Genomic DNA, 17,199 nt, shown 5'->3' with positions numbered 1-17,199 from the left:
AATAGTCTTTTTTTTTTCACAGAATGTTAATAGGTCAAATAATAAGGGTTATTGTACCAAACTCTTTATGCTCAAAACTCAAAAACAAACTGATTACCTATACATAAACTTTGTAAAACTTGTATCAGTAGACTTAGTTTCAGGCATCTCCCTACACAGGGTAACCAATGACACTGAGAATAGAATAGTGAAGAAACATTTGAAATCACCTAAATTGATCATAATGTAACTAAAAAAAGATGGGTTTCCCTTTAGCAGAGATAAGTGAAACACCCCAGGCTTTTCATAGTCCTTAGAGGAAGGGAAATACTGACCTTCCAGCAGACCAAAAGGAGCATCTGCTGAAATACAAAAACAATTCAAGTAAAAAGTTGAATAGGGGAGATACTTTTACTGTTTAATCCATACTCAAATTTCCTTTGATTATGCATGTTCTGATACTTTAATTGCTTTCATACAATAGTAGCTCTGTTGTTACCTACTTTTACTATAAAAAGATGAAGAGATGATACTTAAAACATGATATAATTAAGACTCAAGAGGAACTTTATTTGCTATTAATTGTGTGCTTTATATTCCATTGTTCTTCTTGTTAAAATATTATCAAGACGATGGAATATAAGAATTAGCAATTGCCCTGACCGAAGCATGCAAGTTATAGCCTACTCCATGTCCTTAAAATGATGCTTGCAGATGTATCTTTATGTTACTGAAATATAGAAAGTCATATGATATATCTAAGTGGTTCGCAGGAGTGTAATCACCCACAGTAATTTCTCTTATATTCTTGAGTAGCATACACTCTATACAGATCATCTGGAGAAATATTGATTTAAAAGAAAATGTTAATATTGCCACTTTTGCCAGTAATACATAGTCTTTAGGTATTAAACATACTGTTAAAATGGACATTTGTATTTTCTATTACTAGTCTACAGATGACATAACCATTCACATAAATTTTTGATACATGATAGTGATTATTTTACTAATCACAAATAATTTTAGCTATACTTTATTTCAATTTTGTTTTGTAGTTTTATTTCTATGGTACTTAATATGAAAGCCTTTAAAATTTGGGAGACCAACCCTGTTATAAGCCTTGGTTAAATATAAGTCAGTGGTGAGGTGAGATTGATGGTCCTATGACTTTCCTTAGCCTAAAGCAAGTGTCACTACCATGTCTTACTTCAAAGGTCATTGCAGAGACTAGTTCCTCTGCCATTTCCTCATAATGTCCATGCTACAACAAGTGATGTTCCATTAGGATAAAAAAAGAGGATGATTGAACACTGACTGCATCATGTCATCCTGTTGATTGCCCATTACCTTGCCTGGTTTTGTTTTAAGCCTTCATGAATACATACAATTAAAGTTTTAAGCACTTCAGAACAGTAGACCTACTTCAGTTTGTTTAAAATTTTATTTTTTAACTTATTAAATGGAAATCTTGATTTCCTTTTCTTGCTTATTTTGACCTGAAATTTTCCCTATAATTGACAGTAAAATTCCAACTTCTTAGCAGATTCCCTCTTCCTATTGCAAAATCTGTATGACCACTTTCTCTCCATGTTGTGTGTGTGTGTGCATACACACCTATATGTTATATATGACATTATATATTCCTTGATCTTGTCATGAGCAGAGGATGAAAAAGCTTAGAAGATTCATCCTGTCGGAAATCACTGAATTAAAGACATGATTTTTCTATTTATTCTTGCAAGATCTAATCAATTGGATTTCTGTGTCAATGTTCTTTTCCAACTGCCTTCCCTTAAATCTGACCTCATGTGTTATAATCTGAGGTTTTGGCAAGGCAGAGCACTTTCAAAAGTAAGTTCAACTTTCTTATATGCTAAGAAAATTAATAAATTTAGATATAGAAAAATATCTATTTGGAAATTTTCAGCCGATAGTAGAATAGCTGTGTGGGATTAAATAAAATAAAGTTAATGGAAAGGGTTTTGAGTGTTTTCACTGTGTAGAAATGAAAAATGTTTGAGAAGTTAGATAGGCTTTCCCTGAATTAAACATTATAATATATATATTTACATGCAAGTATTACATAGTATCCTCTAAATATGTACATTTTTTGGCATGTCAATTAAAACAAATTAGAAATTTAAGCAATAAGTTCTGGTTGATATGTGTACTATTTTTAATTTTTTATGTGATTTTTCACAATTTTAATTCTGTATTTCAAAGAAATGACCTTTATGGTATGCTCATGAGATTTTTTTAGAGTTTGATAAATAATTTAGTGAATATAAAGAAAACAAATACAAGAAGCTAAGCAGACAACAAGATAATGAATATTGGGGAAAAGTATGGATCAAAAGGTATTATCACAGCAAATTAAATATCTTTATTTAATTTTGCACAGAAAAATTAAAGGTATTATGTATTGAATGAATTATAATGATTATTTATCAGATACAATACATTAGTAAATTATATTGAAATTTGTTGACTATAAAACATCTTTAGTTACAGTTCACACAAACCAATAACCCATCAAATATGGTTCTGATTGCAAATAATTTAATCTTTTACTTTATGGTGGATTATATCATCTTCTTTTATGAGTTGATCACTAAACATTGTGTTATTGAGTAAAGCAGACAGATATGGCTTCTTTTCTGATTTTGATCAAGACAATCACATTTACATTAATTAAAATTTTGCTATTTAGCAAAAGCAGTTATAGACAGGGGCAACTATGTAATTTTGATAGTTACAATAGAGGAATTTACAAAGATATAATATTTTAAAATCTGCAATTGCATCCAAAATTATCTGTTCAATTAGAGGGGATGAAATATCTCAGAAGAGGATTCTAAAAACCTTTATCTCTCTGTAGCTTTTCAAGATTTTTCTGCTTAATTTTATGATGTTGAATATAGCTCTGGTGTAATATATAACGGACAAGATATTCAGAAACGTGATACAAATGATGAGAATGTTATAAGGTAATATAAAACTTTGATTTGAGGTTTTATTTTTTAAATTAATTTATTTTTTAATTGTTTATACATATATTCATAGGTGCATAAATTGTTGGGCCATCTACCCCCACAACCCCTTTCTCTCATCTCCCTCTACCCCACTCTACACTCTTCCAAGTCCCCTGCACTTCTAGGCAGAACCTGTTCTGCCCTTTTCTCCAATTTTGTGAAGGGAAAACTTAAGAGATAATAAGAAAAGCATAGCATTTTTGCTAGCTTGAGACAAAGATGTATATACAGAGAGATACCTAACATTGCTTTCATGCACATGTATATTACAACACAAATTGGTTCATCTCTACCAGACCTCTTCAATCCTTCCTGGTTACCTACAGTGGCTTCTATCAGTTTGGTTACTTTATGTGCTCCTCTACAGTGGCCACATCAAGCACTTTCAAGTTTTAGATTTTCTTCCCTTTCCCTATTCCTCCTGTATGGATACTCCCCTTAGTGTGTGATCCATGTCTAATAATATTATTGCATTTGTTTTAGGTCTATAATCTGCATATGAAGGAGAACATATGATTTTTGGCCTTCTGAGCCTGGCTAACTTTGCTTAAGATGATGTTCTTCAGTTTCATCCATTTACTTGTGAATGAGAAAATTTCATTATTTTTTTGTGGCTGAGTAAAATTCCATTGTATATAAATAAATGGTCCAATTTGATGAAGATTCAGTTTTGTGACACTTCTTTAATCTGACTGAAGTATCTTACATTGGAGGCTGGTACTCTTCATATTGAGTTCCATGTATCCATTAATTTATGTAGAAATAATTGATATGGAGCAGACAAGATACTTAGAATTCACTTATTTACATCATTCTTATTTGTTGAATACTAGAAAAGATGAAAGAATGATTTTATTCCTACTGTGTAAATATCTCAAACGAAACCGCTAATGTTTTTCTTTGAAAGTTGGTGTTTGGAGTTGGAAAGCTAACACAGAGGTGAAGAAAACAACTGTCCACAAAATATTCACTTCTTAGATGACATTTCTTTTTTTTTCAGAAATTTCCCAAAAGGTATTAATGTGAAATTATTTTACTCAGCATTGTAATAAACTGATTTTGTCTTATTAAAATGCATTAAATATAAGTATATGTATTTTTTTATAGCAATGGTTGCTTTGAGCCACCTGGAACCAAATACAACTTATGAAATCAGGGTTGCAGCTGTAAATGGAAAAGGGCAAGGAGACTACAGCAAAATAGAAATCTTTCAAACATTACCAGTTCGTAAGTATTCATTTCTGTTTTTGTTTCTGTTGCCATTTTCAATCAGTGCAAATTTAATGGGATTTTTAAATGCAAGCAGATACTTCAACACTTTGGGAAAGTGAATTATGGCTCTCTTGATGTTCTGTAGATGGCTGCATCTCAGATTTTAAAAAATAGCTTTGTTGTAAAGCTAGCAAAAAAGAAAAGGTACACAAAAATATACACAGTAGAAATTACTTCTCTGAAAATTGTTCTTATTGATAATCTGATTAATTAGATTTTAGACTTCACAATACATTCATTGAGAAACAGAAAAATGTTTATGTAACATGCCTAATATTGTTTACTTTTGATGAGGAGTAACTACTTCCTTTATCCAACAAATTATGTAGGTTCTAAGTTCAAAAATAAGAAAACACTAAATTAATCTGTTTACAATAGTGACCAAAGAAAGAAAATGACTACTGTAGCCTTTTTCTTATAACTAACCTGTTTTGAGTTTTCGTAAGTGAATTACATTTATAGACATTAAGATTAATTTTAAAAAGCACATTTTCCTTCATATTGAATATATTTTAGAGTGTAAGCAAACTTAATGAAAGTGACAGAACAAATTTTGTTTCAAAATTTGTGTATAAACCTGCTTACTTTTTTGTATAAACATATGAGGGCAAACAAATTCTCCATCATTTATTATCTTATTCTAATGTGACCAACAATGTAATATGAGTTCTCATAAAATCTGTCTGATAAATTCCCTTCTCTCTTTCAAGTGTTGTTTTCAGTTCCTTTTTTACCATGATTGCTCCCAGCATTTACATCTCAACTCCTTATCTACTTCCTGTCTAGTGTTTCCCTAGTCTATCTTCTCTGCTTAAAATTCTCAACAACATCACCTTCACCTTTGCTCCTTACATGTAGACAGACCTTTGCCTGCCTTTCTACCTCTTTCCTTTAGCAACTCCTTCAAAGCTCCCTCCCCCAGGAGGTTCAATGATAGGATACTTGGGTTGATGTTGTGTCCTTTCCCCACGTAACTGGGCTTTCTGTTTCGATTTTCTCTTTGCTTCTAGTGACACCCAGGGTCACTCTAAATCAGTTCACAACAAAAGTATGACCATTCCTATAAGACCGTGTATAACCTTTACAGTTTTATTTCCTCCTACATTTAGAGTCACCTTCCTTTTTTCTTTAACCAGAGGCCTGAGTGCTTGAGCTCTAAGTCACCACTCTATTTTTTATTCCTTTTAAATTATAATGCTTCTAATCTCTTAATGTATCATTTTTGTTTTGTCAACCTATGGCCAACATGGTAAGCAATTTGATAGTTTGAACATTTATGTTGTGTGTGTGTGTGTGTGTGTGTGTGTGTGTGTGCTGTAGTGGGAAAAGAACCTGGCCCCTCATGAATGCTAGACAAACACTCTTCCACTGATAATACACTCTTTAGATCCACATTGTTAAAAAAATAAGTGTGTGTTTAGCTGCTTCTCAGGATTGTTATGAAGCTCAAATGTAGTAATATATGAAAAGTATTTGATATACCACAACTGTATGTCATAACATTATTTTTGATATTATTACTTTTGCATAAGAATTCTCTTGTAAGCACAAATAGAAATTACTTTTTTTCTCTCCAATATAACCAATCTTACATTTATTTTAATTTTTTTTAAAAGAAGTATAGATATAATAGGATAACCAATTTGATATGTGTTAAAGTTTAAATTTATGTGTGAATATTTGAAATATGTATATAAAACATTTGCTATTAAAATAACTTTTCTGATTTAAAAGTGTCCCAAAATTTTATATTAAAATAATATGCTTACCATACCATTATTAAATGACTGTATGTTATACAACATTCTCAGTTCAAATTTAGAATTCATCCTGAGTTTTAAATTCTATTTTATAGAGATCTAAATTTAGATCTCTCACAATCTCATTAGATACTTTAATAAATTAATACATTCTTTTTATAGATGTTTTCAATCATTTTTGAAGAATGTTTTATTGCATGCATGCAGAGCATGTCATGTCACAATAGCTATATGCTAATTTAATTAGGTTCACTTTAAACAATCACTATATAATTTTTCTATTCAGCATTTCTGTATAGCTTTCCCACACTCAGCTATGTTACAACTTTTATGCCAGTACATCTTCTTGGTGGTACTGGGATTTGAACTGAGGTTTTAACACTAAAATTTGTGTGTATGATATTTATAACTATACGTATACCCCTGTCCATTCTCATGTCCATAGAGAATTATAGATAATATAGACAGACAAATGCCAGTGGATGACCAAACCCATCAGATGGGTGGCACGCAGCAGGGACTTCCTATTCCAAGTTACCAAGCAGTAATGTTATCCTTCACATAGAAAATGCTTTACCCCAGTGGACTCCTGCTCTATCTAAAATGCTATCAGCATCTTTGTGTAACCCTATCTCTATGTGAAGGATGGCATCAAAGATATATATGTTCATGAAGGTAGAAAATAAAATATGATAATAAATGTGCATAGAACTGGATACTAAAGACTTTCTTCAAATATGTATGTAGGAAAGGAAATGCTCATTTACGTACATAACTAATTTCAATCCATTGTGTTTCATATACATCTTAATATAGCAAATAAAATTTAATGTGTTAATATATTTAACTGAATATGTTTATAAAATATTTACAAATTTACATTAACAAGGTAAATAGGATCACAAACTGTTAAGATAATAAAAAGTAAAGTTTATAGTTGAATAATTATTGTTTCCAGGCCTTTTGTACATCAGAATCAACAATACATTTGGTCTTGAGATTTCAAAAATTTGGCCTGATACTTCTAGATTTATGCATGTTGCTGATTCTTGGATGGGTAAATGAGGATCAGAGGTTACATCATAACAAACGGAAAGTATCATGCATTTAACCTATGGTCACATCATGCATTTTGATAACATGACAGTGTTCTTTTCATTGAAATGCAGTTTGTCTAGGTATGTGAAATATGTGCCAATGGAGAAATGTTGTATTGCATGTCTAGGTGAACCAAGTCCTCCATCCATACATGGACAGCCAAGCAGTGGGAAGAGTTTTAAACTTAGCATAACCAAGCAGGATGACGGAGGGGCCCCTATTTTGGAATACATTGTAAAATATAGAAGTGTAAGTATCTTTTTTATTACTATTTTGTATTGGGATTTTTCACTACATTAAGGGGCACATTGAGTTCATAAAACAGAAATGAAAATATTTTCAATGATACCTACTAATTTTCCATTCTTGCAATACATCATTAGAAATAATGATATTTTTCTTTTGATAAAATCTATGTATAGAGCAGCAAAATAAATTCATGGCTTTTACCTTGTGATTTCAGCCTGTGAAACACAACTGGCTAACATTTCAGAAATAAAATATCATTTTCCCTACTTTCCTGACAAGTTTTGCAAGTTATTTTTGTACCAAGCATTCCACTTGACATTACTTACTTAAGGTTAAACCCTTTGTCCACCTTAATTAATTTAGGTAGGATTATTAGAAATTCAATTCTAAGTTATTGAAATCAACTGGTCAGATTGATTTATCCTTCACATTAAAAAAATAGTCACAGTGAACTTTAAGAAAAGGGAATCAAGAACGTGAATATGGGTGATGTATTTTCTATACAAGAATGAATAAAGAATTTTTCAAACCTGTTGAAATCACCATAAGAAAGGAACTAAGGTAGAAAAAAGAAAAATATAGGGCATGAGCAAATTTGATTTATGATACATATATACAGAAAAGTCACAAGGAAATGGCTTGGAGAGCTATCTCAAATAAACATACATGCTTTTTTTTTCAAAAATAGAGAACAGGAAAGTAAAATAGGTCCTGTCCAAGGATTGGTATCAGTGTGTGCGTTGGGGAGGACATTGGAAAAGGGTGAAGGAGACTGAATGTAGTGAAAATATCATGTACTCAATCATGTATGAAAATGAAAAAATGAGGCATGCTGAAACTATTCCAGAAATGGGTGCAGGGAGAGATAAAGTAGAATGATAGAGAGGGTACACTCAACTGTAATGTATTGTAACCACCTTTGTAAATTTCACAGTGTACCCCCAGGACTACAATAAAAAGTAAAGCAAAAATAGAAAAATGAAGTAGTTTTCTTCAGTAAGGATTTATGACTGTTAAGAGCTGCATGGGACCTTTATGTAAATGTGGTGGAAGTAGAAGGAAGTCTACTGGTTGCGGAAAGATGATGGGTGTTTCCCAGTTCACTCTGACTCTGCCTTTAGCTGAAAATGATGCCAAAGGAAACAAAAAATGTTTTCTCCTCAAAACCTTTCCATATATAAAATTACTTGTGTCTATTTTAGAATATGTAAAAATATGTTTCTTAATAGTATGTGGATAATTTTTTAGTATTTTTCTACAATCTGCAATTTTCTAAGTTGTATTTTTATTGCTTCTAAATTCAAACCACTAGGCTTTGAGGAGTAATAAAAAGAGAATTTGATTTTGAATGGGACACTACAAAAATTAATTTTAGATAGCATTTCAGTCTTTTCAATTTAATATTAATGTTCCCTACATAAGACAAATCTTTGTCCTAGATTTCATGCCTACAATGAAGAGACACTAGTGTCTTTTGTATGCTTTTCTGCAGAGCTTGATGCTTCTACAGTCATCTCTGAAAGGTTCACTGGACTATCAGAGAATGTGAAAGTGTCATGCCACTTAGGACAGGTGTATGGCCATCCTCATTTATTCATTTGGAAACACTCTGAAACATAGAGTCTCTCTCAAAGGGACAGATTCATGATAAGAATTCCTGAATTGGACTTGAAGAAAATAGCATTCTTTCCTATTATGGCCTACCTACAGTTGTACCTAAAAGAATTTATGGTACACAAAACCTGTAAATATGAAGACTTTTTAGGAAATGCAGGTAAAATGCCAAAGAGAATATTTACATGAATTGTCTAGATGTGAGAATGTGTCTAATATATTTTATGTGTATATTTCTTTGCTTAAAATGAAAGTTATACTTGATGGTCTTATTTTTGAGGGGGTAGATTGCAGGGTCATACCATGTGACATAGGCTGTCATGACCTTGCACCAGATCCTCTTGCTTTAACCTCCTGAGTGCTGGGATTAGAAGCATGGGCCAGCACTGGGGCTTTTGAATGTAATCAAATGTGCTGATACTGTAAATAACACAAATGCACTATCCACAGTAATCAGACTTGCTGATTTCAACTGGTGAAAGAAAATATTTGTTAGCAATGCTATATGTTTTGTTTATTTCTTTTTAAAATGTTGTTCATTTTAAAAAGTTGGCAGTGTTTTAATTTCCATTAATCCAAATGTGAAATTTGGAACTAAGAACAGTAGTGGACATAGCATGCATCTTTCTCAAACTACAAATTCAATAAATGGTGTTATATATTTACTCATAAGCCTAGTAGTATTTTATTTGCAGAAGGCAGTCGGTAGTTTTGACAAAGATTTTACTCTTAAACTTAATATAGAGTATTTATTTGTAAAATATACATTTGGATTCCAGGAAAAAGAAAATATAAACACAGGAATTAAATTAGGAACATTTTATCCTGGAATTAAATTAGTTCATTACATAATCCAGGATTAGGGTAGCATTCCAGCAATATAATCAGGAATCCATATTACTTTTATTCATATTATTTTATTGTAACACATTGTCTTTTATCCCTACCTTGATTTTATGGTTTTCCTAAGGCTTTATGTCTACATTCAGAGTGTGACTAATCTACAAAGAACTAATGGGGGGATATGAAGGAAAATATGGAGTGGATGAATTAAAGTATGGTTTATTTGATATAATGTAAGAAGTTCAGCAAATGCTGCAATATACCTCCACCCAGCACAATAGTTAAAAAATAAAAAGAACAAATGGACCAATAAACTACTTCAGTTAAATCTGTCCCTATAGCAGCAATACTGTAAATATTATAAAGTCCCAGTAAGCAAAATTAAAATTATATTTCATCACATTGAAATAAATCTAATGGCCCCTTCAAGAAAAGGTCATTAACATGAAGATTTGAAATAGCTAAATAAGCCTGCCTTGAATTGTAAGTGTGATTATTTTGATCATTTTAATTTCTGCTTGTATCTGAAAGACACAATATTGACATCTTGGATTGTATAGCAATTGGTTTTCCATATCTCTATTACCCAAAGCAAAATATCTCACATAGCTGGCTCTCCTTCACTGCATTGCCCGTAGCAGTCCCTGTCATGCATATGTGTGTGTATATGCATATGTGAACATATGCCATGTTTTCACTTTACATTAAAACAAAAATTTGTATTTAAAACATAATTTTGTATTTAGTCTCACATATTTCAATATGGATTAGAAATAATTCAGATAAGAAATTTCTGAGAAGTTATGTGTGAAATGCATTTGGAGCCAAATAATTAAGTTGGTAATCATAATGAGATTAGTAAAATTGGAGAGATTCACATTTCTGTAACAATCATCTGCAAATACTTGATAAAGCATGGCTGATAGAACTCAGTTTTAGGTTAAAAATTAAACCATAGAAGAATTTTATCTTCAGTTAACTTCTATTTTTCATTTTATTGCCCTTCTCTTTCTCCTCTCAATCTATTGATAATAGTGTCTTATTATTGCCTCCTATTTCCTCGATGATCGTGTTTGTTTTCCAAACAAAAGGAAGTTTTTGAGCAGGGCATGGTGTTGTGCCTTTAATACCAGCACTTTGGAGGTAGAAGCAGGAAGATCAGGATCACACAGGTCAGCCAGACCTAAACAGAGAGACCTTGCCTCAAAAAACAAATGAAAAATTGTTTTCTTTCAGTTCTATCGCATTCCTGTTTTGTTGTATTCCTCCTCTTCAGTTTCAATCTCCAGCCATTTATAACTCCAAAATATAGTAGAGGATCTCATTTTAAAAGTGTAATAAGAATTTTATTGTATTAATTCAAACAATATGTATATATTAATGTATATATATATTTTTTCTCCTTTCCTTTTCTATCCCCTTCATCCTGCCTACATCATGCTCTGGAGATTCTATGATTAATAAATATTATATTAATGAGGTCAAACAGTAGCTTGTCTTGGAAAGGGATGGTTTGTCCACATCTTCTTTCTCCACATATAAAACGTGATTTTTAAGAGGATTTGTTACTATATGTTTATAGCAACATTTGCTTGATCTTCGGCATTTGTCTTGAAATAATAACTTTTCAGAAGACTTTGTTATCATCTGTTCTTTTTTTGTATGATCCTAAACTTCTTCATCTATTAGTTTTGCCGAATTTATGGATTCCACAGTAAAGCAAAGTTCAAATAAATAGTTTGAAAATGACTTTTATAGGCAATGGATTTTTAACCTTTTATTATCCTATATTAATTATACAAATATTTGGTTTCATTGTGATATTTTCATACATGCATGTAACATAGATGGAACATATTCAACCCCTCATTACTCTCTTTTCTCCCCTCCCTCCTCTTGCCTTCCCCTTGGTCAACTTCATCTTCCATAATATTTGCCCCTCTACTTTTATGTTTTGCAATGCAGTTTTAATTTTCTATTGGGAAAAGCAGAAAGGGAAATACCAAAAATAAGAAACATCCCAATCTTTCAACCAACTTTTGCCACTACTTTGCATAGGAATATGTGTTATACATTACTGCAAGCATAACAGATTCACTATATTCTTTATATGATTGTTGATTTGTGGCAGACATTGAATCTAAGAATTTGATTTGAATTCCACTACCAAAGGCAATACTACCCTTATATTAATATAGCTAGGTACAACTTCATATAGATTACAACCCAGGAAGCATACATTGTCCTGTGTTATCCTGTGATAGAGTATATAGCTTTGTTCACTCATCCATTAAGAAGTCAGAATTTATTAGAGAAAAACTACAGTAATAAAAACAGAATTAGATGTCTCTATGGACCCTTCAAGAAAATTAACTTTTCTAACAATAAGACTGTAAGATTAAATCATGTCTTTGGAGAATAAAGAAAAGCATATTAATCAAATAGAGAATTAGAAAAGCTATAAGAGGTTATTTTAAGTACAGAATTTTTAGATCTACTTTGTACTTATAGTGTCAATATACCTGCATATAATTTAATAAATAGGTTTTTGCAAGCTTCCACTATTTTTTTCATCATATTCACTGTAATTTGGTGATAGCTGTGGGAGCATAACTATCACTTAGTTTTGGCAGGTTAAACGCTTCCTTAGGTAAGAAGAGCTAAAGAAAATTGGTAGCTTAAAATCAATTGTGAGGAAAGCACTTTAGGGACCAGTAACAGTAGTTATAACATACATTTTTAAGTCCTAATTGACCTTCTTAAACCATTTTGAGTTGGCAAATTGTGTAATATCTCAATGGGAACAGAAAAACAAAAGATAATTTTGAAAAGGGCATTAAGGTAATAAATAAAATTGAACATTGGTTGTTGAAAGAACTTATTTTCTAGTTATTAATGTTTTATGCATATACATTGAAGTATATTAAAAACCATCAATTTATATTTTAAAATATTTTTGAACAATGAATAGTTATGGACTTTACAGTGTACAAAGCATTTTTTGCTATGAAGAAAATGAATGAGTTATGTTCACTTTTTTTGATAGTATAATATAGAATATTTGTTGTCTTTTTCTGAATAAAAAATGCAGCAATAAGTCAATAAACCAATCCATGTTAAACAGTTTTAGTCATTTAATAAATAAATGTGAGAAATAATGAACATAGGAATAAAAATCAACTGTGAGGAAGGTGCCTTGCATTGTGCAGTTTTTGATGGTTGTGATAACACAGAAAGTTACAGTCCATGAAAAAGTAAGATATTTTCCTTTGAGTAATACATGGGGAATAGAAGGTGGAAACAGATTATGCACTACTCAGCTTACAAAATTTTGCCAAGCCTCAGGGCAGAGGAAGAAAGCAATTTAAACAACCTATGATAATGGAAAAAAAATTATAATTCAGTTTAAAATCTTCTAACCTTTACATGGTTCTAAATCTCAGGGGATTATCTTTGTATGTATGTATTTAAATAGACACATATGTGCATACATACATGAGTAGAAAACAGTGCATTAGAGAATTCTGAGTCCTTCTATAAGGCCATATAAATAGCAGGACCATGCAATAGCCCAGAGATTGCTTTATATTGATAAAGAATCTAAAATCACACAACATGGGTGTTGGAAGAACTTAAAATGTGTCTTGTTAGTATGAGCTCACTTTCCTTATTTTCCTCCCTATAATTTTATAATTATTCATTTCTTATTTAAGATTTTGTTGGCTATCCATTCTTTGAAGGCTTCAACATAAAGTTAATGGATTCCTTCCTTTATGAATAAAAGCATGAAGGATGTCTGTGAAATTGAAAACAAGATATGACTCCTCCCACCTTTCCTCTGACATCTTGCCTATAAAGAATATAGGAAATATTTCACTATATGCTATTTTGACAAGAATTATTAAGAATTATTAATTGCTGTATGACCCTTCTATCTGTTTTCAGAGAAAACAGATTGGTTAATAAAATCTACACCAAAGCATAATGACCCTTTCTTTCAGTAGCTGCCCTTCTAAATTTAATTGGCTTATTAATAATAGCTCCATTCAGCAAATCATCTCATTAAAATATCTAGGGGAACATTTAGTGACTAGCTATCTTAAATCATTCCCTGGGATTTAAATTCTGTAAATTAGGCACTCTACAAATGCATAACTGAGATTTTCATTCCCAGGGGAGTATTTGGTAACATCTACTTTAATTTTTTTCTATTCCCCAGGAATCACAATTAGGGGATTAAAATGCCTCCTTTTCTAAAATTGAATGGAAAATGAAATTGATTTATATTGGAGAAACATCCACACTCTTTTTGGTTCCTTATACCCAGAGCATAAAATGATAGAGAGTGTTCCAATTTATCATGTTAAGAGCTGCAATAATTAAGAGTTAAGTGATTGTTACTTCAGAAGATACTATGTGTATATATTGCAATTATCAAGAAGTTTCACTTCAAATGTTAATTTCTCCAAGAAATGTTATTGTTAGAAGGTTAGACGTCTCACCTAAAGTAGTTAAGTACCTGAAAAATATTCTTAGAGGATGTCTTGTAGGACATGAAATCTAGCCATCCTTCTGAAATATAAATTTTATCTGGGGATAATCAAGATTACTATTAATTTTCTGGGTTTATTATTATTATTTTTCCATTTTTTTCACTCTTACTTCCACTCAGATGCAAAGTAAAATTAAATGCTGTTAATTTTGACAATTACTCATACCACACCCTTTATATTAATGTAGAATGTCCTGAATTATTAAGACATTGACATGGGAGCATGCAGGTCGCTAATGCCTGTGTAGCCTTTGTCTTTTTATCTTTATACACCTTGAAATTTTTAAATGTACTCAAAACAACTAGCCTACTGTGTTTGCTTTACATCTCTTAGCAATGATGTGTTTTGCTTTTAGCTTTCCATTACTGTGACAAAATACAAACATAAAAAACTCACAAGAAGGAAAGGTTAATGGTGCTTAATGGTTGCAGTGGTTGGCTCAGATACTTTTAAGCCTAGAGTGAGGCATGACCTCATGGTGGTAAGCACATAGTGGAGCAAGACTGCTCATATCTTGGCAGTTAGAGACAGGAAGGAGCTAGGGTCCCAATATCTCCTTCAAGTCCACTCTTCCAATGACCAAACTTCCTCCCACTTAAATATCCTTTTTAAAGGTCTGTCACCTCCCAGTATTGCCAAAGACTGGAGTATAAGCCCTTAATACCTGGGCCTTTGGAAGACAATGTTGATCCAATCTATAGCATGCATCTTTATGAAGTTTAAAATCATTGTATTTATATTGAGTATATAAAGGTCTATAAAAACTCATACATTTTATTAGCAAAGTAAATAAAAATGAAAAGTGGCATTGAGCTTATTATTTCTGGTAAGTGTGATAACACTTTCATGGGAGTGCTTTCTCATCTGTGAAATCTATTGGATCTCACTATTAGATACTATCATTGTACTCACTTTTACCTTTTTGAAAGAACCCATGACCATTTTTCTATATTTTATAAACTCCAACATGAGGATAGTGGACATGTCTTATTCAATATTTTCTTCTTGGTTCTTAGAACAGTCTCATCACCCAGTGAAGTCTGAATGAATAACTAGTGGATGCACTTATAAAGAAAGAGGATGTTGGGGAAATTGGCTATTTAGAACAGCCATCCTAACCATTTCAAAGCATGCCAAGGTTTATTTTTCAACTTTACTATTTATTTAATTACTTGGCCAAGTTACAAGTTTTTTTTTTCCTATGACTTCCAGTACACCTCATAGTATTTTATATAGTACTGGAAAACAGGTGTTTTAAAAAGTGCCTCTACTTCTTAAGTTTCAAAAAGTAAGACAAGTACCCTTTCTTTTTATACCACCAGTTGTTTGTCAATTTAAATCCACAGCTTCATTAGAAGTGTTTGTATCCTCAGTTTTAAATAAAATAACAGTATATGTCAAACTATTTCTTGAGTAAAAAGTTCTATGTCAACAAGAATAAGTAGGAAAAGAAAATAGAATAGTGTTGAAGCCATGTGGTAATGATAATACAATGTTATTGTCTCCATGTGAAGGATAATTCATGTTTTTGATATGACAATATATTGTAATCATGATTTAACTGCCACAGTCTGATTGTGAATTTAGAAAGCATTGCTTTTCTTTGTAATCAAAGAAATCTTACATAAAATTATATTGGCCTGAGCTATGAAATTAAAACAAATTTGTTGCTAAAACCAGCCTACAATTTATTTATACTTATTCCTTGGAAAAGTGAGATTTGAAATTACAATGATAGATTATTAGAAACATGATGTAGAAAAAATAGTTTATTTCCATGTAGCTGTAATGGAAACAGTTATCTGTTAATGAAAGCTAATAGTTTTAAGTCCTAAGACTTGAAATACACAATTTATTTGGCTTCCCTCACTGTTCTCTCAAGAAATCTGATAGAAGCACCTGCTATTTTCATTTCTGTTATAGACAGCAGGGACACAGATAGGAAGGGTAAAGAACTTAGCCATGTTTAAATTGTTCACATATGATGCAGCCCAATGATTACGTAGTTTTGGACAATTGAATTCATGAAACTATACAAAATTTTTTGTTGTTAATTGTAATATTCATGTTTTTTATCAAATGAAAAGCAATTCAAATATTGTTTGGTTCCAAACTCTTATTTTAGAAAAAGAATGCAGTAGTATTTAAATATAGACTGTTTAGGAATAGAATAACATTATTTACTTTTCCAATGCTACTTTTCCTTTTGTGCTATTTCATAAAGTCTTGAAATATAATAGTAGTAAAGAAACACCAGTGGTAATGTAAATCTATAAATAATATCCACACTTTACTTCCAAGATGCATGCGATTCCAAAAACCCTTAGTAAGTTTAATAGTTCTGCAAATTTTTTTAATGGGCATAGTAGATTTTTTTTCATGAAGTCAACAAAATAACCAAAATTCAAGTGGTCATATGTGAAATAAAAAATAATTTTTTTTTATTTTTTATTTTTCTTTTATTATTCATATGTGCATACAAGGCTTGGTTCATTTCTCCTCCCTGCCCGACCCCCTCCCTTACCACCCACTCCGCCCCCTCCCTCTCCCCCCCCTCAATACCCAGCAGAAACTATTTTGCCCTTATTTCTAATTTTGTTGTAGAAAGAGTATAAGCAATAATAGGAAGGAACAAGGGATTTTGCTGGTTGAGATAAGGATAGCTATAAAGGGCATTGACTCACATTGATTTCCTGTGTGTGGGTGTTACCTTCTAGGTTAATTCTTTTTGATCTAACCTTTTCTCTAGTACCTGTTCCCCTTTTCCTATTGGCCTCAGTTGCTTTTAAGGTATCT

General features: G+C 31.5%; 1 protein-coding gene across 2 annotated transcripts in view; it reads left to right on the top strand.

Annotated features, from left to right (window-relative positions):
• The window catches only part of Ncam2 (neural cell adhesion molecule 2), a 463,114-nt gene that overhangs the window by 395,673 nt on the left and 50,242 nt on the right, over positions 1 to 17,199 (top strand). For both annotated transcript variants that reach the window (XM_020153019.2, XM_074072870.1), the window contains exons 13-14: positions 4,122 to 4,241; positions 7,272 to 7,393. In XM_020153019.2, coding sequence (XP_020008608.2) covers positions 4,122 to 4,241; positions 7,272 to 7,393 — 242 coding nt within the window. The remainder of the gene's footprint in view (positions 1 to 4,121; positions 4,242 to 7,271; positions 7,394 to 17,199) is intronic.

Source organism: Castor canadensis, chromosome 5 (assembly GCF_047511655.1).
Source record: "Castor canadensis chromosome 5, mCasCan1.hap1v2, whole genome shotgun sequence".
NCBI classification, from domain to species: domain Eukaryota; kingdom Metazoa; phylum Chordata; class Mammalia; order Rodentia; family Castoridae; genus Castor; species Castor canadensis.
This window is presented reverse-complemented; position numbering and strand designations above follow the sequence as displayed.